Source organism: Micropterus salmoides, unplaced genomic scaffold, assembly GCF_014851395.1.
Source record: "Micropterus salmoides isolate LMB-PRFRI ecotype aquatic unplaced genomic scaffold, ASM1485139v1 Ms_hic_scaffold_16, whole genome shotgun sequence".
Lineage (NCBI taxonomy): Eukaryota > Metazoa > Chordata > Actinopteri > Centrarchiformes > Centrarchidae > Micropterus > Micropterus salmoides.
This window is the reverse complement of record NW_024040707.1, coordinates 31281184-31304230: the sequence shown is the minus strand read 5'-3', so window position 1 is coordinate 31304230 and position 23047 is coordinate 31281184. Positions and strand designations below refer to the sequence as shown.

The 23047-nt window shown below is 39.6% G+C and overlaps 1 protein-coding gene and 1 long non-coding RNA gene across 4 annotated transcripts in view; one reads left to right on the top strand and one right to left on the bottom strand.

Annotated features, from left to right (window-relative positions):
- The first annotated feature begins 694 nt into the window (after positions 1 to 694).
- Positions 695 to 3161, top strand: LOC119906221. The gene is made up of 3 exons (XR_005444947.1): positions 695 to 790; positions 2327 to 2431; positions 2526 to 3161. It is a non-coding gene; the product is annotated as an uncharacterized LOC119906221 (long non-coding RNA).
- Positions 3162 to 3399: 238 nt separating this feature from the next.
- Positions 3400 to 23047, bottom strand: part of LOC119906220 (solute carrier family 41 member 1-like) — a 137010-nt gene continuing 117362 nt past the window's right edge. For all 3 annotated transcript variants that reach the window (XM_038723779.1, XM_038723781.1, XM_038723780.1), the window contains 2 exons: positions 16792 to 16940; positions 3400 to 4080 (listed from right to left, as the gene is read on the bottom strand). In XM_038723779.1, coding sequence (XP_038579707.1) covers positions 3922 to 4080; positions 16792 to 16940 — 308 coding nt within the window. In that variant the 3' untranslated portion in view covers positions 3400 to 3921. The remainder of the gene's footprint in view (positions 4081 to 16791; positions 16941 to 23047) is intronic.

Below are 23047 nucleotides of genomic sequence, written 5' to 3'. Positions count from 1 at the left end.
GACTACCCGGAAATGGCTACAAATAAACTACACTTGTTACATGTATCATTACTGCTAAAGGAGGCAGAGGAATAACTAAACATGTGACACACCGAGCAGGAGAAAGTAGGACAGCGAGAGGGATGATAAGCCATCGCTAGCTGCTACGCTAAAGTCGCTAACGGCTAAGCTAAAGTACGGTAGTGCTGGCTACCAAAACTTTTGAAAACAACTATGAGATTAAACAGCAGTCACTAAAAGATGGAAAGAACTGTGAGCGCTTAGGCATAATTATTGTAAGAATAAGTGTTTAGCGGACAGTTGGCCGCTGTAATGACAAATCTAACAAATTTATCTGGTATTTAGCAGGAGCAGCACAACACGCTACCAACACACAAGCCCCGGAAGCAGAAATGAGTCAACACGCTTACCGCCAGGTTATGCAGGTAACCAGGGCAACATATTTTACATACCGTAGAAACTTTGGCTTAATGTATTTTTGCTGCATTATTGAGATGCTTCTCGTGTTGCTTCTTTTTATTTTGGTATTCGTGTAAGATTCGTGTAAGAGGTAGAGGAGAAATCTGTTCACTGTCCTTTAGTGCATTAAAACAGAAAACATATCACCCGATTTGTCCTTTAGCTTTCAAATCCGTGTCATTTCCTGCTTACCTGGCTCTAAAACATGCTTTCTATGATACAGTGACCCAGAGGAAACACTGCTGTTGAATTAATCTAATACTACATGACTGTCCACATGGAGGACCTACAACATTGAGATTTCACACGAACTTCACATTCGAAAGAAGAGGTAATGTTAGAGAATTTTTTAAGGCAGGAAGCCTAACGTGTATTTACATGTACTATTTACTTTAATCATTGCTGATACACCAACTGCAACTAGAGACAATCAACTTTCAGATGTATTTAGAATATATTAAACAATATTGTTTAACTGCTATTAACAATGTTAGCCCTCCTCCACTGATAAACATGGCATTGCCTTTGTGGCATGTTTTAGCTGTTGTTAAAAAATATTTAGAAGTAATGAATTAGGGAGAAATGAGAGGACCTTTCACTAGAAGTGCCATATTGTTTTAGTTCACAGGTGAAATAGCTGTGGTGGATAATGATGGTTGTGAACGCAGTCTTCTTGGGCGGCTTTCAAATTCAGAGCTGTGCAACGGAGTGATTTTATGGTGGCGCAACAGTCGAGATCCATAGAGAAATATTGCTGGAGGAAGACGAGGCCATTTTTGCTACGTGAAGGAGAAGTGGAGCAGCACTGCACAGTGTGCAGTGCAAGTGTTTAATAAACACAATGCTTTTTCTTTAATAACCAACTTAACGTTAGTCAGTTCATTAAATAAACAGTAACCAAATATTTACAGAATGTTATTAGGCCTTAGTAGGTATTAGTGAAAATAAAAGTTGCAGAATGAACTCCTTATGGCCTGATCAGACAGAAAGTGCGCTGCGTTTTTTTTATGTTGCTACGCACCACCAAATCAGCTGTCCTGTCAGTGTAATCAAAGATTAATCTTTGATTTGCTGTTAGGTGGCTGTCACAACTCACAGGTCTGTGTCTTTTGTTGCTAAAAACATCTGCTTTAATAAAATAGACAAACGGAGGGCGCTTGCTCTGACATTGTTTGAAGGTGAGAGTAAATTTAAATGCTCTGTATAGCACCTTTCTAGTCTTTTTGACCACTCAAAGCACTTTTACACTACATCCTGCACCAGTCATACACTGAGCCTAAGTGCTCAAACGGAAACTAACATTCACACTCATTCATACACAGGCAGAACAGCCTCCAGGGGCAATTCGGGGTTCAGTATCTTGCCCAAGGACACTTTGACACGCAACCAGGGATTGAACCGCCGACCTTCCAATTAACTGCCAACCCGCTCTACCTCCTGAGCCACAGCTGCCCCGTACAGAGGTGTACAAACACGCAGGAGACAGGGAAAGGGAGATCTGTGTGGGTACATGAGACCCTCAGAAAGTGTCCTGACAATCCAAGCAACATTCCACTTCCGTCAACACTCTCCATTCATTTGAGCGGACAATGGTAAAAATGCGAATGAGGTCGGGCGCATTTCTGCTCAGAGTTGAAATTTTTTCCACTTCTTGCGCTCATAGCACTCCTTCAAAAACAGCCTGCAAAATGCTTACTGTCAATTGAAAGCAATTAAAAAACGCATTCTATCTGATCAGGGCCTTAAGATAGATTGCAATACTAACACCTTATCAAAATATCACATGTTGGTCTTCTGTTCAGCACATTTGGCATATTAAACTGGCCAGGTGATTATTAATATTAACTTCTATTTTCACTTCTACTAGGTTCCTGGTCAGGATTAATCCTGACTCCAGCAAATACAGTGCCAAGGTCCACAAAAGTTGGAAAGCTGGAGGAACTATAATGCAGAAGATGTCATACATGAAAAAGTATGTCTCCTTTCCCCTTTGTGTAGAATAGTCCATGACTCCACTCCATGAATGCAAGATTTCCTTCATACCATTATAAATTGATCTACCACAGGTCTAAGAAGAGATCTGCTCTTCATTTTGCTGTGGAACAGTATTGTGAAAATGACAGACTGAACGGTGATGTAATCACTAAAATCCCAGCAAGTCCCCTTTGTTCAAACATGGAAAAGGGTGTGTTCTGTGTGCATGTGGATATGTCTTGGCGGACGAGGCTGAGGGCAGTGGCGCTGAGGTTAGCACAACAAGCTGATCGGCGTGCGAGCCAGTCACACTATGGCAGTACAGCGGAGCTGGAAGACCCACTGCAGGTTACTGGTCAGTGAATGATACTACAACAACAATGGAGAGACAGGTGTGTATGAGACGAGGACCATGTCTGTGTGCATTGTGCCCCTGTTGTAAGCTAACATTATGTGAATGGAAACATGAAACTAACGCACATTAAAAATCACCCAGATCACAGGAATGAGGGAAAAACAAACCAGAGCCCAACTCCTTTTCCCACTACTTTCAAGCCAATACTATATAATACTATATTTCATGCAGCCTTTAGATGCTTTAGAAAAACAGAACAGGATGAATAATGACTGAAGCAATTGGCATATTATATTTCATTACCATATCTAGCCAAGGTGCACAACAAATTGTAACCACTCATACCACACAGTTTGTTTGCATTTTTGATTTCACCCCTTAAGAGTTCTTAGTGCACAAATATTGTATTAATTTCATATGTGTCATTTACACTGTGGATACTGGGGACATGACTCAATCGGTTTTTTTAAAGCATTTGTTAAATATGTTCTGAAAAATGGCTTGCAACAAGAAATGTTAAAGAAAAACAAATGAAAATACTTTGAGAAAGGTTTATTTGCACAATAACAAAACATGCAATGCAACTTACCAAAGTACAAACACACCACAAGCTATAGTGTGTTAAATATGAATGTATATAATAAAATGTTTTATTAACTTCATATAACTTCATAAACAATTTTATCTGGCTTATGATTTATACAGATTTTCCATTAAACGGCAGTGAAGTTGCTATTTAATTTCATCCTAGGTGGTATTAAAAAGGTCTTAAAAAGTCCGAAATTTAACTTTGAGAATCCTGGAGGTGCCCTGAAACAGCTGTGCAACATTGTTATTTCTACAGAATGCAATTTGCTTTGCTTGTTTATTATCTGTAATTTAGCTATTTCTGTTTAATACAAATATTTTCCTTTTCAGCCAACTATTGTTGCCTGTGCCTTTTATTATGGAGATGTAGGAATATATTTGCACACTGCTTGCTTTGGGGTAGCACAGGCTGCCAATACAATCTGATTATTCCTAAAGCATCTAAATAATCTTTCAATCAAGAGCATCTCTATGTACTAATAAAAGAGAAATTTTCTCGTTGGGGGCGTGGGTCTCTGAACTAGAAAAATTCTCTCTTGTTACATTTACACAGAGTTGATGCAACGGAAGCAGAGGGCCAGAAATCCAGTGCCTAGCAGGTCCCCCAGGGCAGTCAGGTAGGGGATAGAAAAGTTGTCGGGGTCTAGACTCCATCTCCACATCACACGGATGATGAGGTCAGCAAAATACAGGAGGATGGCCACCTAGGGGAGGAAGAAAACTTCAAAATATTTTCGTTATACAAAAACAAAACAGTGGCGCCACCTGCTGGCAACAGAAAGTGACCTTTTACGAAGCGGCCCCCGTGGTACGTTTCACCTACATGTATGAAATTTCTGTGGCACATGTATCATGTCCAGACGTACCAAAGAGCCTATTGGAGCAATGCCCTAAACCCAACAGAAAGTTGTCCATTTTGAATTTTATGCTAATTTTGGGATGATTTACACACTTTAACAAACTCCTCCTAGGGATTTAGTCCAACTGACTTCAGATTTTTGCTGTGCAGATTAAAAGTTGTTCAAGTTTTTTCGTGGAAAACACCCGTGACGTTGGCGTCCAAAAAAAGGATGTTGTTGTAACTTCAGTCTACATGCTTACATCTGCACCAGATTTGGGAAGCATTATAAGAGTCCCGCCCTGAACACATCCACATGCCAATGTTCACTCAAAGTCATAGTTTTATGTTGTAATGTACTACTCCTAGCAGCTTGGACATATCAACTTCAAAACTGTGTTTCCTTCAATTAAATCATCCGTGGAGGGGCAGCGAAGTTCCATGCTTTGCCGTGAAATAGGAAGCCGTCGTAACGTAACTATACATGCTCAAATCTGTACCAAACTTTTCATGCTTGATAATTTTCCCGCCCTGAACACATCTACACGCCAATATTCATCTGTAATTGTAGCGCCAAGTGGTTTGCAGCACCACGAAGGGGACACGGGAAGTGACAATATTATAAGACCTTCGTGCAGCGTCCGAAGCGCGACACAAATTCACAGCCGCACCGGCAGAGCTACAGAATCTGCAACGTGGCAGCTTCACACCTCAACACACTACATGTGCTAGGGCCCGCCCAATGCTGCTTGCAGCTTTAATTTCTGCAGTGTGTTTCACACTTCACGTGGTGAGACCTAACATATAGATACCGGGTGCTCTATAGACAATAAAAAGGCAATACAATGAAAGGCCAGCCTAAGGTACACCTGTGTGGTGTGTGATGGAACGGCATATTTTCGAGAGGTGGATGGACTATCTTGGCAAAGGAGAAGTGCTCACTAACACAGATGTTGACACATTTATGAACAATATTTGAGAGAAACAGGCCTTTTGTGTACATAGGGAAAGTTTAGATCTTTGAGTTCAGCTCATGATGAATGGGGGAAAAAACTAAAGTGTTGTGTTTATAATTTTGTTCAGTGTAAATGACAGGAATCCACTGTTGCTACATAATGACACAAGTCCCCTCTTAGGTAGTATGGAGTAACACTCACACTCCAGCATGCATGATTAAAAATGAAATGAATAATTTTTATGAAAATTATTATCTAAACTAAATATAATAATAATTTGTAGTACACTTACAAATAAGGCCTTTCTTATGTAAGAAAACACAAAATGATGTGTTAAGTGTCCAAATAACTCTATATCAAGTCTTTCTAACTCATAATATGTTCTTCATTCTAAAGTGAAGTCTTTTTCATAACTAATTTACATTTACATTTACTCATTTGGCAGACGCTTTTATCCAAAGCGACTTATATTTGAGGAACAACATACATACATTAATAGAGCATAAAATACAGCACGAGATCTACAACTGACAATACATATTAATTAAAGCAGCAATAAATACTAGTAAGCACTAATGGCACATATCGCATCAATGGGGTAAATACTTAGGGAAAGAAGTTAGAGTTAATAAAAAGTCCAATCAATACAAGATAATTGTAGGCGATAGAAGAAGACGAGCACAGGAAGTACATGTTAGATGTTAGGAGTTAGAGGTGTTATAAGAGGAAGTGTTCTCGGAAGAGATGAGTTTTCAAGAGCTTCTTGAAATTAGAGAGGGACGCCTCTGCTCTGATGGCATGTGGTAGCTTGTTCCACCATTGTGGTGTCACAGCCGGGACTGGGATTGCTTTCTGTGAAGGGATGGCAGAGCCAGGCGGCGTTCGTTGGAGGAGTGTAGTGGCCGAGAAGGAACATAAACTTTTATTATGGAGCTTAGGTAGATGGGTGCAGACCCAGTAGTCACTCTGTGTGCAAGCATTAGTGACTTGAATCTGATTCTGGAGGCCATGGGTAGCCAGTGGAGGTCACACAGCAATGGAGTGACATGCGTCCTTTTGGGCTGATCAAAAACCCAGACGCGCTGCTGCGTTCTAAACCATTTGTAGGGGTTTCACCACACAAGCTGGAAGACCTGCTAGGAGGGCATAGCAATAGTCAAGGCGAGATTTAACCATGGCCTGTACCAGAAGCTGGGTGGCATATTGAGTGAGGTAGGGCCTGATTTTTCTGATGTTGTATAGAGCAAAGCGGCACGACCGAGAGACATCAGCAACATGGTCTGAAAAGGAGATCTGGTCATCAGTCATGACACACATGTTTCTCACCACCCTGGTTGGAGTGATGGTTGAGGAGACAATTTGTAGTTTGATGTTATGGTGGATAGATTGCTTGGCTGGAATGAGTTCAGTCTTAGAGAGGTTTAGTTGAAGATGGGAAGCCTTCATCCATGCAGATATGTCCGAGAGACAGCGAGTGATCCGTGCCGAGACGGTGGGGTCGTCTGGCGGGAAGGATAGATAGAGTTGCATATCGCACACCACTATATTGAGTAACGTTGCGGCTGTTGGAAGGGCTGTGTGAGATTATCGTATGTAATAGGACACCTGAGAGAGAAAGGTACTTCTTATATATATATATTTTAGTTGAGGATCTGATGCCTCCACGTCTGCTACTCAAAGCTGTAAGTAATGTTACTAGGACAATTTTTATTTAGAATATATCAAAGATTCACTTTTTGAACAGAATTACATTCACCACAATATTCTATTTATTAAAGACTAGAGCCCAACCGATATATTGGCCGATATGAGCTAATTGCATTTAATTGGCATCTGCCATTTATAACAGCAGATATATGATTATTAAAAAAGAAACCTAGTGTCAGATCCTTCACTTATGTCATGGGTGTTGCATAGTTTGCCCACCAGAGGGCGACCAGCTGCAGCTCCCCTGTTAACTACACTGCCTCACCACAAAAACCACAGAAGAAAACAATAAGCTGACCGGAGTTTACCGGAGCTTACATGCAGCATTTAGAAATATGCAGAGGGCTGTGTGAGCGGTGAGTCGGTGTTTTGTCAAGTTAATTACATGACTTTAATAATTATAATAAAAACAGACCAAGTCAATTCTCCTCTCCTGAAAACATTCATGACTTGCTAACCCTCCCGTTTTTCACTACCATCTCCTGGCTTCCTACCAGCTCACAGCAGTTTAATGTTAAATGCTGCTGGACAGACGAAACTGTACATTTATTTCAAACAGTGTGGCAGTTCTAGCGAACGGTCCACATTTGTCCCTAGTTCATCACTTCTAAATATTCTCTAAAATCATGTAACGTTACAGCAGCTAACGCTGCCCATTGCTAAATTAGCCACAAAGCTAACGCCGTGTGTATCAGTGGAGGAGCGTTAACATTAATAAGCCGTTAAACTGTAGATGTTGATGTATTCTAAATATATCTGTGAGCCGCCTGTCTGCAGTTAGTCGGCATGTCTGAAATGATTAAACCAGAGCGGATATGTAAATAAACGTGAGGTGAACAAGAATCTTTCACGGCTTCCTGTAGCTCCTCTTTTTGTGACATAGATGTAAAACGCTGTAGTCAGAGCCGTAACGGCTCTGGTTGTAGTTATAACGTTGCTTAAATGAAATCTCAAACTTGCAGGTCCTCGTTTTAGACATTCCTGTAGTATTAGATGCATTCAACAGCAACTCACTGTATCCTAGACGGCATGATTTATACCGATGGCGATTAAATGGTTTCACATAGCTTTGGTTATAATTAAAGAGTGCTGGTAAAGGGATGAGATAAACTTTGTCATTTCACCTGGTATTTCAATACGCAGAGAAACGAAAAGTTGTTTCTCATCAGCTACTTTTGTAGTACATTTAAAAGGACAATAAGAAATAAATAACCCAGTTAAAATATAACCTAAAAACACATTCCTAAAAATAGAGATAAAAAATACAAATAAAACCAACAATCAGTACAATTTAATACACTCTAAGCAGCCAATACTATACTGTAGTCCTTTTGTTTAATTTTAAAGTTTACTTTACTGTCTAGGTGACGGGGCTGTAGGTGTGTGTGTGCGCGTGTGTACATTGTGGGGGATATGTGATCAGGATGGGAAGTGGCAACAGTCCATTTGTGATTCTCACAGCTTGTGGAAAAAAAATGTTCAGCATCCTGCTTGATCTGCAGCTGATGCTTCTCTATGTCCTCCCAGATGGCAGGAGGGAGAAGATGTGATGAGATGGGTGGTATAAGTCCTTAATGATGGAGATGGCTCTGTAAATGCAGCGTTGCTGGTAGATCTCACTTAGGTAGGGGAGTGGAGCACCAATGATCTTGCTGGCTGTCTTCACGACCCTGTTCTTTTTCATGGGCCATACAGCTTCCAAACCAGGAAGTGAGACCATGAGTCAGGATGGTTTCAATGGCGCCCTGGTAAAAGGTAGTGAGGTGTACAGATGGGAGACATGCTTTCCTGAGTCTCTTTTGATGACGGCTAGGTCAGTTTGTTGGCTAAGTGTACTCCCAGGAACTTAAGACTGCCTACCCTCTCCACAGCAGCTCCGTCAATATACAGCGGTGTGTGCTGGTGTTTGCTAGCCCTCCTAAAATCAATCACCATCTCCTTAGTCTTGTCAACGTTAGGATTAGGTTCTGTGATTTGGCCCATGCTGTAAGCATCTCCACCTCCCTCCTATATGCCGACTCATTATTGTCCCTGATGAGTCCCACCACTGTTGGGGATGTGGTTGTTGCTGAGTCTGGCAATGCAGTCGTGGGTGTACAGGCTGAACAGTAGGGGGCTCACAACACATCCTTGAGGTGAACCTTCACTCCAGCTGCAGACAAATGAAATACTTGGTAACTGGACGATGTGAGGGGAGTTTGTGTCCGGGAGGAGTTTTTTTTGCCTCAAAGCGTGCATAAAAGTTGTTCAGTTCATCTGGTAAAGAGGGGTCATTCTGGCAGATCTGCATGGGAGGGGGTTTGTAGTCAGTGATGTTATGTGTTGATGTCTTTGTCATTTGTGAAGTGGCTGTTGAGTTTTTCCGCGTACAGCCTTTTTGCTTCCCTGATCCCCTTAGTCAGATTCCTCCTCGCCTCCTGATGGTTTTTACCACACGTCACATTCTCTATGCAATTATTAATGTAGCCGATGACCGGCTCTGTGTATTCATGAAGGTCAATGATACCGTAACATGTTGCAGCCTCCCTGAAGATTTCCCACTGTGTGGTTTCAAAACCTGTAGTGCTGCAGTGGCCTCTTGTGGCCAAGTTCTAACTTCCCTGACCACTGGGTTTTCCTGTTTTACTTTAGGTCTTTATGCTGGTGTATGCATAATGGCCAGGTGGTCAGAATTTCCAATATGGGGGAGAGGGGCTGCTTTATATGAGTCTTTAATGTTTGTGTACACCAAGTCCAGTGTGTTTTTTTCCCTGGTTGCAATTCACATGCTGGTGAAGTTTAGGCAGAGCAGATGTGAGGCGTGCCTGGTTGAAATCACCAGCTACTATAAAGAAAGCATCAAGATGCACACTGATGTTGTTGTAGGGCTCTGTCATGGCTTCCTTCACATCCGCCCTTGGCGGGACATAGACAGCTGTTATAATGACTGCCGTTAGCTCCCTAGGTACATAGAAAGGTCGGCATTTCACAGTCAAAAGCTCTATGTTGGCTGAACAGTGAGAGGAAACCACTACGGCGTCCTGACACCACGATCTGTTGGTGTACACAACCAGACCGCCCCCTCTCAGCTTCCCAGCAAGCGAGGCTACTCTGTCAGCTCTGTGTAGCAATAGACCCTCCAGCTGGATCGTCTCATCCATTTGCCAGAATGAGTGTAGGTAGTGCTGGCTTGTGTGGGTTAGCTATTAGCCTAGCATGAAGTCCTCCGCGCTTGCCATGTTCCGGGTTCTATCACACCGCTTATGGTGGCTTCTCACCGGTAAAAATCCCGGTGTCGCTGCGGTCTTCCTTGGGTCTCTGCGGCGTAGGAGTCCCATCTCAACTAGTATGCTCACCAAGTGCTTGTCACTTCCAGAGGCATTGTTACGGATATCTAGCAGAAACTGTCGCTCATACTGTCGCACATTCACACGCTGTCCTTTCACACACTTTGCTCTGTCATCCCGCAACCCTTCATTAACACCTTAGAGCGCCACATTTTCCCTAAAAGATCCCGCCGCAAACTTCGGTCGCACCGCCATGTTGGCCATCATCATTGGCCATAGATGTGAACTGCTACATTGAAATTATGCTGGATTATGGGTAAAGTGAAATACACATGCTTATTCTCTCTCACTAAAATATTGTCCATATTTGTGTTATAGGTCCATTTAAAAAAAGATATGGTTTATGGTTCACATTGTAATAAATTCTATATATATTAGCACTCCCTGTTTTTACTACTTACTGAAAAGCTAATCGTATACCACAGATAAAACATGAAACATTAAAGCTGAACTCTTGCTAAATAACATCAGTTTAGTATAAGTTAAAAAGTGAAAATACTCCCAACATGTTTCACATGAAATGTTGAAAAGTAATTATGCAGTGTATTTGTGTGTGTGCAGGAGTATTTTTGCTTTCTACCTTATACTTTAAGATAAATAAGAAGTCATACTCCCAGTAACCATAGAATGTATAACGGTATAAGTCTAAACACACAATAATGTGGGCACATCCAAACCCTCCTGTGGGTAAGTGCTGAAATAAAGAATGACCTGCACAGAGTAATTCTGAATCCCACTAGGTGGGAGTTTTATTTTAACATTTTTAGACCCAGGTCCGCCTCTTCATATAAATTATATCTGTGACAAGCTCGACTTCTCTACATCTATCATTTTAAACTACAATCAAGGTATTAGGTTTTATGGGAAAAATGCTGTGATTAATGCATTCATCTACTCATGCCAACATAAGACTCAACAACCTTACCAAGCCAAATACCAGACAAGCAACCATTTTATCATTACACTCTGTCTGCTCCTCTCTGGTGATGTTCATCAGTGCCTTGGTCCAAATTCAAACTTTGTGGACAGAGCAAAGTGGCCTAGTGTAAATGAGCCTGGGCTAACAACCGCATCTGATGTCCAAGTTCAACCAGTTGAGGAATGCAGAGTCCTCGCTGGTGGGCACAGTGTCTCTGACCGCTGCTGTTGTCTGGACCACATCGGCCAGCGGCATTGCCCCGCCCAAATACTAGATCTCTGCTTTCAAGTGTGTTGAATTCGGCGAAGTGTGAGTACTCTAACGCACAAAATGGAAGTAATGCCTGTTCATCAAACTAAACGGAGACCTTGCACCCGTGGAGAACAAATCCACCCAGGAAACACACATTGTAATTGTAAAGACATCCATGGACCTACTCCTGAAAACCCTGTCTTTAAAAAACGTCGCAGATTTAAACTTTTTAAAACTGTTAATCATTCTAGAGTCATCTGGGATCCCCGAAAAAAAAACAGGGGACTATTATGAGGGCACTTGAATATCCGTAGTGTAATTTCTAAAACTGAACAAGTTAAACATTTGCTATGTGACTCCAATCTAGACTTTTTGTGACTTTCAGAAACATGGTTACATAAAAACTCACCATCGGCAGCCTTGAATGTATAATGAATGACTATACCGGATATAATTTATTTAGACGGGATAAGGTTAAGGGAAGAGGTTGTGGAGTCATGGTTTACCTGAAGAATAATGTTCACTGTAGCCAAATTCATCTAATGTTAATCTGGAAAGTATTGGACTATCACTCTCTCTTCTCAAATGTCTTTTGTTCAGGTTTTACTATGTCGTTCACCTTCTTCTAACAATACCTTCTATGATGAATTTAAAAGTTTACTCAAAGAATGTAATTCAAAAAAAGAAGTCTTACTCTTAGGTGATTTAAACATAAATTGGGATGACAAGAGAAATAGGAATGATCTCATTACTGGATTAACTAATTGTATTCACAAGGAAGCTTACAAATAATAGATTTAGGACAAATAAATGTCATTCTCAGCATCCTAGAATTCCTAAAGGTGAACTTCAGAATTTTCAAATGGCTATTAATAAAACAAACTGGAATGAATTTATAACTGGGAGGAATGTAGAGGAAGAATTCAGAGTATAGCACAAAAGTTCACTAAGACATCCCAAGGTAAGAATAATAATAAAAAGAACTGTCTACCATGGTTGAGTACAGACTTACTGAAACTGATAAAGGAGCGAGATCATGCACTAAAACACTTTCTGAAGTTTAAATTGCAAACTGATAGACAAACGTTTATAATGTTACACAACAGGGTTACTCTGAAACTAACAAAGGCTAGCAAACTTTTTTATTAGTATTATTCATGAGTCTAGAGGTAATACTAAACAAATCTGGGAGCATATTAAGAAATTAATTGGTGTAAATAACAGTGGATCATCAAAGCAACTACAGTTAAAGCTAAATGGTAAAATATCTGAGGATCCCCTTCAAATGGCTGTGTCACCAATTTTAAAGCAGGAGATCCCCAGATTATCAGTAACTACAGACCTATCAGTATTCTGCCTGTTGTATCCAAGGTGATGGAGAAGTGGGTTTCAGAGTTGATACAGTAGTCTTTTATTTGAACAACAGTGAGTTTAGCCTGCATCCTATGCAATTTGGTTTTAGAGCTCACCATCAACAGAGACTGCTACCCTTTTCCTTCTGGAAAACATTAAATCCATGATATACGGGTGGTACTGTGGGGGCAATTTTTCTAGACCTTAAAAAGGCTTTTGACACTGAATCATGGAACACTTATTAACAATTTAACTTCTTAAAATTTTTTCCAATGATACCACTAAGTGGATTGATTCATATCTAAAGGGAAGAACACATCATGTAAAGGTTCAAAATCATAAATCCACTACTTATACAATTAATACTGGTGTTCCGCAAGGATCTATACTTGGGCCACTGTTGTTCAGTTAATGATTTGCCCCTGGTTTGTCCCGATGTAGAAATCCAGTCATATGCTGATGATGCTGTTATTTATGTACACAGCAGCAGACAGCAAGCTGCTTCAAAACTGACCAGTGCAATGAATTATATTACAACATGGCTTGACAGATCATGTCTTACGTTAAATGTTTGTAAAATGGTTAGCATGTACTTTTCAAAGCGACCATGTAGCACTCCAGACCCAGACCTAATAATATCAGGTCAAAATTTGCAAGTTGTGACTTAAGTATCTGGGTGTCTGGATTGATTTGAATCTCTCTTTTAGAACTCATGTAAAAAGTATGTGCAAACAAGTTAGATTTAATTTAAGTAACTTTAGATTTGTTAGGCAATCACTCAGCTTTGAAACTCTGATGAACTGTACCACCTTTTTTTGGCAAATTCCAATCCACCAACAAACTCAGCTACCTGTTAAATATTATTAACACATAAATAAAATACAGGAATTTCACTCACCAACTGGAACACAGACTTCCTGGAGGTTTTCTCTCCAATAAATCACACAGCCTGCCATTATTCATCCGATATCTGCTTGTAGAAATGTCCAAATGGCTCCAACAGGCTGAGCCTCAGAGCTTCTTGTAGTAGCTGAGTGAGGCTAACAGACGGCAGTCACTCGGCTAGCAGTGACAGGGGTCATAGACGCCTGCCACTCAAAGCGGGCACGTCCCTAATAATGCAGAACTTTAAGACTTAATGTAATTTAAACAGGTGAGTTATAAAAAAATTAACCCCCCTCACAGTTGTCATGAAGGGCAAAATTAGCAAAATACACTTTTTTACCAGGCTGTTAACATGTTTTATTCTGCTGTAAAGTTGGGCATTTTAATGTGGGGATCAATGGGGATTGACTCCCTTTTGGAGCCAGCCTCAAGTGGCCACTCGATGAATTGCAGGCTTTTGGTCTTCCGGGAAAGCTTCACCCCGGAGACCGGAAGCTTACCGTTTGGTAATGCGTTACTGCCCAACACTGATTATAATGCTAGTTAGCTACTTTGTTCAGTTGAAATTATATTATGTTATACTGGAAGAGTAATTATGGTATACTGGTAGAGCTAAAAGAAACAGTTTAAGCCAAAGTTTTATTTAAAATTTATTTTAAGGAGAAATTAATTTCAACAATATATATATACACATGTATGCCTGTTTGTCTATGATATTTAAAATATTGGTAAGCATAAGAGATGTCCCCACTAGTTAGTTAAATTATAAATCCATTAGATAAGTGGCATAAATATAAACATTAATACACGTCGCCATTGAAAGTTGGGGTCTCCGTAATTGTGCAGAAGTCGACTATTCTGTTAATCTAGTATCTGGTGTTAACATAAGCACAGAACAAAAAGAATTACAGTCAGTTTAACAGTCCTATAATGTCAAATAAAATGTTAAGCAGTATATGCATATAAGGTATTATTAGGATGACAGGATGACTTAAACTGCGTTACGTACTGTTTTTATTCACTGACAATAAGTAATTGAAGTAGGTCAGTGTAATTTCTATCAGAATAGAGTGACCTAAATTGTCCAGATTAATATTTGGAAATTAATAATGTGCTTGTGGTCACCTTGAATTTGTATGACTATGCATGCTTGGCTGACATTCCCTTTACAGTGCAGAAGGTACATTTTGTAATAAAAAAATAGGGATTGCACACAGGGATTGCTTTAAGCACAAAGTTTCCATGAAACGGAAAGCGGAGTGCTATTTGGTTGCGTTTCCTGTAAAAACACACAGCTAGTGAGGGATTTGTCGCAGATATTGATTGGCGTGTAGCCAGTAGTTGAATGTGGTTACACCCCCACCCCGGCATGCAGACTCTGTGCAGAATGATTCCTGTTCCCAGTGAGTGAACACGGCAGCCGGAGGCCAGTTTGAGCACTGGGAATACAGTCGGTGGTTTTCTTGCTGGTGTGGCTCTTGTCACCCCGCGGCTCGCCCGGCGGCACTCCCCGCAATTATTCCCTACCAGGTCCCCCCGCTCCTGGCCTGAAACCTCCAGTGCTTGAGTAAACCTTGAGTAAACCTAAACACACTCGGGTGTTCCAAGTTCCCAGTATGGGCAGAGTAAGCTAATTTGACCAGTAGCTGCAGTAACTGAGCTAATTAGATAATGGCAGCTAGTTAAAAACAGTTAGCTGACTTGCTACAGCAACAAGTAAAGCTATCTGTCCACCAGGGAACTTGTAAATCACAGAGTTGAGGAAGAGCAGCACATCACAGAGAATACCAGATAATATTTTCCACCAAATATGATCCAGTTTCAGCAAAATCAGTGAATAAATGTGTGCTTTCGTATAGTAATTAGTGGTGCACGGTCCCAGAAACACTATTTTTCAGCAGCTTCATAAAAATAAAGAAAGCTTTTCAATTGTCACTAAATTAGTACAGGCCCCCCAGTGCAGGATGATTCATCAACATGGTTCAAAATATTTTTCGGGAAATTACACAGTAAAGTCTTCAAGAATACCTTCAAAATAAATTTTTTTGTCATTGATGGACCAGATCTTGCCATGATGTAAAGGTCTAGTTCAAGGCATATGATATAAAAACATTTAAGCCTAAACATCATAAACACAACATAAACACATTTTGATTTCATGGGAATGGTATATTTTATAGCCTAATTGTATGTTTCTCTAAAAATACACAGACAAATAGCAGGCAATGCATCTTTGATACTCTCTTGTCTTTATTTGCGTATTTGGTATTGAAGTAACCCAAAAGTAACTAAAAGTAGTCAGGTTACATTACTTTTATTTTGTGATACTTGGATTACGTTACTGATTCCATTTTTAACAAGTAATTAGTAATTGTATCGGATTACATTTTTAAAGTAACCCTTCCAACCCTGATTATGACAAGAAAAGAGCCAATGGGCTACTAATATGCATGGTGATATATGTTTCTTAATGTAAAGTGTTACCCAAATTTCTTTTACAGTGGACTTTGTAAGGTTAGTCCATACTCTTGCAGACTTATCCTTTGTAATGCAGACAAACTGATGATTCCCACTAACTCTTTAAAAGAGAGACGTTTTTCTGCAATGCAAATCAATAAATAAAATACAGATTTAGGACACGGTCACGTATTATTACTGGAGACTAAACCATTAAAAGGTATAGTAAAAGTATATTAATAAATTCAAATGAAAAGAGAGATCTTGCAGCTGACCTTTTAATTCATTTCATTTTTCTTTTTTCGGCTTTTAATAAACTCATTCTGCAGCCTTCTGGGTAGCACATCATTTTAGTAGTCTGAAGCTTGAATATAGCTGAGAAATTCCCGAAAACTCAGCCTTTCTATTTTGTTGCAAAAAACTTAACCCAAGAGACTATTTAGTTGAGTTTTCTCATACGTATGATTAATTTTGCTTACTGTATTTCTTTCAATACAAGTTGGAGTGTGAGTATTGCCCCATGCTATGTAAGAGGGAGCTTGTGTCATTATGTACCAGTGAACAGTAGAAAGGAAAAGGCATTCCTTTCTACTGTTCCGTTTCAAACCCATACGAAGGGTACCAAAAAGTGGAAAGGTACTTATAGTGTGTAGTTCAATAACTTGGGTGCATAAATCTGCTACATTCTCATAAAAAGTGTGTATGAAACTGCTTCAGTTTACCTGTAGCAGGGCAGCACTCAGATAGCAGATCGTGAAGGCTACAGTGATGGGCGCCTTCTCACCTTGCAGCAGGGAGATGGAATAGAGGAAGACTAGGTGACCAGGGACAACTAGCGTCAGAAGCACCAGTGCTGACTTGGAATTGACCCCTGGGAGACACAGAGAGGACAGTATGTCACTCAGCTTGCTAATGAGGTTATAAGTATGAAGGTATTTTTGTGTCTTTTTAATGCAAGCAAAAAAAATGTTTTGAGAGCATATTTATGGCACTGCAATTAAAAATTGAGTTTGTAATTAAAAATAAACAGGCTTTTTTTTGTGTCACAAAGTTTTAATTGCTAATTTGTCCATATTGATTGCAAGTTAAAAAGTTTTCCTTGCAAGGCAGAAAGTTTTGCAAGTTAAATAGTTTTGCAGGTTAAAAAGTTTTCCTTGCAAGTCATAACGTTTTGCAAGGAGACAGAGCTGTAGCGTGTACAGGCCTTTTTATATACAGTCTATGGTACAGGGTAGATGGAGGTAAGTTGACGTGTCGCTCATTTCAATAGAAATGCTTTTTAAATGTAGTATGGCATGATTTAATGATTATTTATACATTTACTGTTGGCAAGGTCACGGAGTCTATCGCTGTCTCCTTTCTTAGAATGACAGTTAGCTAACGTTAGCCGTCTTGGCATGAAGTTTGATTAGCAGTGCATTTGTGCACTCAGACATGACGAGCTAGGCTAACATGATGAGCTTTTCCCCTTCTTGCAAAGAGGTGCACCATCTGATGTCCTCATCATCCAGTGTGGCGGCAGCAGCATGGGGGAGGTCATCAGCGTGAAGCTGGTCAACATGGAGGATGACCTGCACTGGCTTTACCTCCAGCACACTGGCATGAAGATCCTGTTTTCGTCTGTGACGCAAAGTGTTGGTGGAAGGCTGGTGCCAATCAGTGAACAGCTGTATTTGTTTGTAGCTTAAATGATGCCATGATTAAGAACTCTCGCATCAGACATGGCAGTCCTGGGCTATATTTGAAAAATGGATTTTATTTTACAACTAGGGCAGATTATGTTTTCAAGTACAGTAGCTAATTGCATCAAAGATCACCTCCAAATGCAGTGAATTGCTTTCAGTTGGCAGTGTTACTGCTTTTGAATTTGGCTTTTAGGACCCATTTTCTTGCACCTAAACATAGCTCATGTTGTTTATGCTCACAATAGATGTTAAAAAAACCACACTCCCACCTTCGTCCCCCCTTCTCCCTACCACCCCAAGTACTCTGGACCTATCTGGACATACAGTAGCTGTTACCACTTGCACAGGCCCAGTCTGTTTATTTGAATAAATGTGTTTACTACATGTCCATATTTGCGAACATTTAAAAAAAAATATGGTTTACATTGCAATAAATTTTATTTATGTATTTGCACTATTTTTGTCTTTAATACTGATAAGAAATGTTAGATTTCACATTGTGATATACTGTAAGTCTAGTTCAAACACAAAAACGTGCACATCCAACAAACATAATATATTGTTTATATAAAGTAAACCCTCATACATTAATGGTAAATGCATGTTTGTAATTACTGTCAAATAATGGTAATAAACCCCCATTTTTAATGGTGAATGTATGTAGATATGTAAATGTAATGCTCTGTATTTGTATAGCGTCTCTCTAGTCTTTTCGACGACTCAAAGCGCTTTTACACTACCACTGAGCCTAAGTGCTCAAACAGAAACTAACATTCACACACATTCATACACTGGCGGAACAGCCACCAGGGGCAATTCGGGGTTCAGTATCTTGCCTTCTGATTTACGGCCAACCCATAGCCACCCTATATATATTGGGTAGTTGCTTGAAATTACTGTAATTAAAAAAAAAATAGGTAAAGCCCTATACATTAAAGTTAAAAATATGTAGAAGTATTTGAGAGCTGCTTGTAATTACTAGCAAATAATGTTTAAATAAAATAACCCCTCATATTGAAATGGTAAAAATATGTAGAAATATTGGAGAGTTGCTTGTAATTACTAGCAAATAATGTTTATATGAAAGTAAACCCCCGTAATTAAATGGAAAAGTATGTAGATATATTGGATAGACTGCGATGGACTGGCGACCTGTCCAGGGTGTACCCTGCCTTTCGCCCGATGCCAGCTGGGATTGGCTCCATCCCTGTACGCAGGATAAGCGGTTGACAACGGATGGATGGATGGATATATTGGATAGATGCTTGTAATTATTGTTAAATAATGTTTATATAAAGTAAACCTCTATACATTAATGTTCAAAGCTTGTAAATTTATTGGAGATGTGTCTGTAATTACTGTCAAATAATGTTGATATAAAGCAATAACTGTTAAAATTATGTTTTTGCAACTTTTTTTTGTACAGGATAAAACCAATATTTAACAGGAATTTCCTGTAAATAGATTTAATAATGACATAAAATAAAAGTTTAAATCCATCAATATACTGGTATTGGGCTTTAAATTAGGGTATCTGAAGGTAATTATACAGAATTTTCTGTGAGAGAGAAGATATACATGACATTCCATCAAACTCATTTTGACAGCTACTTCCGGTCCCGCCCCTAAACCGGAAATGTGTGTGTGTAACTGATAAGAGGGGTGCGTACATCGTTCCTTTGTGTGTTTTTTGACTGATATTTGAAGGAGGTTTTTCATTGATTTAAAGACTTTATTAAGTAATAAAACATGAACTTGAATGAATTAACTAGTAGGTGTTTATGGCATATAAATATAGCAGTAAAAAAAAAAAAAGTATAGCAGTGAGTTATAAGTAAACGAGGAATCTCCGGGGCCAGCAAAGGATCAGTAGGAGGTTTCTTCATTGATTTGGAATCAAGGCAGTCTTTATTATTAAACAAGAATAAATTGAAATAATTACAGTAAAGCAGTAAAATAGTATAACGGTGAGTTAAAAGTAAACAGCACTGTAAATTACTTAATGCATAAACTTGTGAGTCTTAAAACTTTAAACCTCTTCTTCTCTGTCCTCTCTCTTTCTGGTGTAGCATAGGCTGTGCAGGGTGAATTGAGGAATGTGCTCCACCCCCCGCACCTCCTTCCACCCCCCCACCCCATTTCCCTTAGTAAAAAAAAGCTAGAATTATAAAAAATTATAGTTTACAACTTTATTAACTGGAACCTTCAAGAGCTAAAGTTTGATCCTTCTACTGAGAACCAGCTGCCTTTTGCTAATTAGTGTGCAACCCGCATTATCCCTGTGAATAAGACTATTACAGAGGACATGAAATCCAGAAACCTTCCCTTGAGGATGAAGTATTCAAATGCTAGTTAGCTACTTTGTTGACATAACAGGACAGTAGTATATCTATCATATCTATCATATGACTTTTTATTTTTTATGTTATGCCCCGATTTACCATGGGGTTCTTGACTAGCCAGAACAGGATGTTCAGCAGTCTTACACTGTCTTGCATTCAACCATAGTGGCTAGTTTGGCCTTGACAATAAGGTTTTAGTAAAAAGTCTCATCACTGCTGCTCTTTTTTGAGACCATGTTTCTATTTTTTTTCTAGTGTTCCCTTCCATTTACACTACAAAAGAGGAAAACGGATTGCCATTGATAACCCAAACTCTGGGGTTAACTCGTAATTTCCATTACATTTGTTATGTAGTAAATCTACAACTTCAAAGCAATTCAAAGTAGGGATGAACCGATTTAACTTTTTGTCTCCTGGTTCTGAACTGGTCTGATATCCCAACTCACGGTACTGGTGGTGGATGAAACCATGTAGTGATCAAATGCCAATGCTCTCTCTCTTCCCCATATTTAAAATGTGTAAAACTAATACCGCAAAACTCATCGGGATCAATCTTCTATGTGTAAGTTAACATGTTGCAAATTTTACCCTTGCTACTAAGAGTTAGTATATGACACGCAACAGTAGTCCTCATTTTCTGAGCTGCTTTCTGAGCTGCTTTTGTCAAGCTTTGTGAGATGTGAAAACTTTTATTTCACCCCCAAAATGTTTCTACATCACTGAAAAGAGCAAGTGAAAATCTAGTTTTGGGGAGAAGTCTGTTTTTGCTTGTGGTAAGCTAGCCCCAAATCACACCATCAAAACTTCTAGTTTCATATTTAAAAAATCCTGCCACCGCCTTTATACTATATACTTGTTTTGTGAAGCACATGCAGGAAGGATTGAATTACAATCAGCAATGGTTTTACATATCAACATTAGGTTATTGCAGCAAATGGACATTAGTATGTACCACCTGTTGTTGTGGCACTAAAAACTGAGTTGATGGCTCACTATGACTCTGAACTATGGTAGCTTTGCTTAGCCTACATGCAATAAATCAATTGCCTGACTCTCTCCATCCCTGCAGAATGTATAGGCTAGTATACCATAGTTGATCATGTGTTACATGCTAATTCCAATGTTTCTTTTCTTGATTCCCATGTGGAGAAACAAAACTTTTTAAATGACGTGTACATTTTGACTGGCAGTAGGTTATATTACTTACTAAAAAGGATGTGTATAAAGACTGTATGTACTGATCGTCACCAGTTTCAGTGCTATTCTTAACAGACATGTCTTCAGTATTTCCATTCCACTGGTCGAGACTGTGTGTTTTTTCCCCCGTCAGCTACTTGTGGTGCAGCTTCGTGCTGCCTTCATGGGAACGGGAAGTTAGATTATCATCTCTAAAATTTTACCCACATGGCGTTTACTGTGTAAACTCTGGAAAATTGACGCTCTCTTGCTTGGTGGAAAAGTGTTTATTTGTCTGAGGAATACACCGCGAACGTCTTGTTATCGCAGTGGTTACACATTTACAAGAGGATTATCCGTTGTCGGACTCACCCTGAAAGCAACTTCGCTGCGACACCAGCGACTGAGGTGCACCCACCTCGCGCTGTGAGTCGCAGACAGTTTGTGCCAAAGCGGACATATACTGTAGTTTCAGTAGGCTATAAAAATGGAACGTTAAAAACTGAAGCCCTGTCTTGCTCTGTTGGGGATTGTAAGCGGCACTTTATCAGAGGTGCTGAAGTTAACCTGTGTGGAATTATTCATGAGATTTCTGTTTGATCACAGGTCTTTGTCGGTTAGTTTCGTTTTCCCATGAGCACCTCCTCGTCTCATTCAGTTCTGTGTCTGTCAGACGGTCGAGGGGATACTTCCAGCAAATCAGTAACATAATACAGTACATGTCAGAGAACTCAGTTTGTGGGAGAGATTCTGAATGTGCAGAAAGTTTTGAACATGAGCAGATAAGTTAGTGTTTCCCAAACATTCATTTATTTGTGGCGGCCTGCCACATTATCAACGCTGATCGCCACATATTGATCTTCAATTTTATTTTACAAGGCCTATTTAAAATCGTATTAGAGCTGCAGGCAGCGCGTATTCGCGCAGCACATCCTCTCGCTCGTCTCTCTCTCCCTGTTAACACAGCTGCACAAATCTGTCCAACACAATGCTGTCAATGTCGGAGACCCAGCTATTAAAAGTTATTAGCAAGCATGTAAGGAGCCTAGTTAATGAGGGGAGCTAAGTTAATGTTAGAATACAGCTGGTTTTCAAGGCTAACATGCTGTATCTGCGCCACAGTTACACTGTCATTCTGTGGGAAACCCTGAGTTATGATAAGTTATTAATTCCAGTCAATAACTGAATTAAAATTAAGATTAGATTAATTTATTACTGAGATGAAAAGGGGCCACAAACACATTTAAATAGGTTACTTCCCCACAAAAGAGGAGGTAAGATTTAATCATGTGTGTTGACTCAGCAGGGATGATATTAAATAAGTTGATCTACAGGAGAAAAATATTTAAAAGCAATAAGAATGCCTGAGAGCCTCACAATATTATATTCTAATTATATATTTTGAATTGTCACCTGCAACCTGAATTTTTAGACATTTCCAACATAAATTGGTGCAGAAAAGGCAGAAACTGGAGCAGAAATTTCCCCCAGAATGCATAGAATGATGTGTTTAATGCTCAAAATCTTCTGGGGGAGGACCCCCATACCCTCCACTTATTAAGTGCCCCATCCAGGAAAACAGTACCTGGCTTCACACACAGTTTCTGGGAGGGAAATTCACTTATTTGTTAAATATAATTACTTTTCACATGGCTTTTTTGTTACCTTTTCCATGTCAACAAAGAGTAACAATAAAAAATATAGACGCAAGCAGCGATTCGCGGGTTCATATTTTTTTTCCCAATATCGCCATCAAAATAATTTCACAAATACAG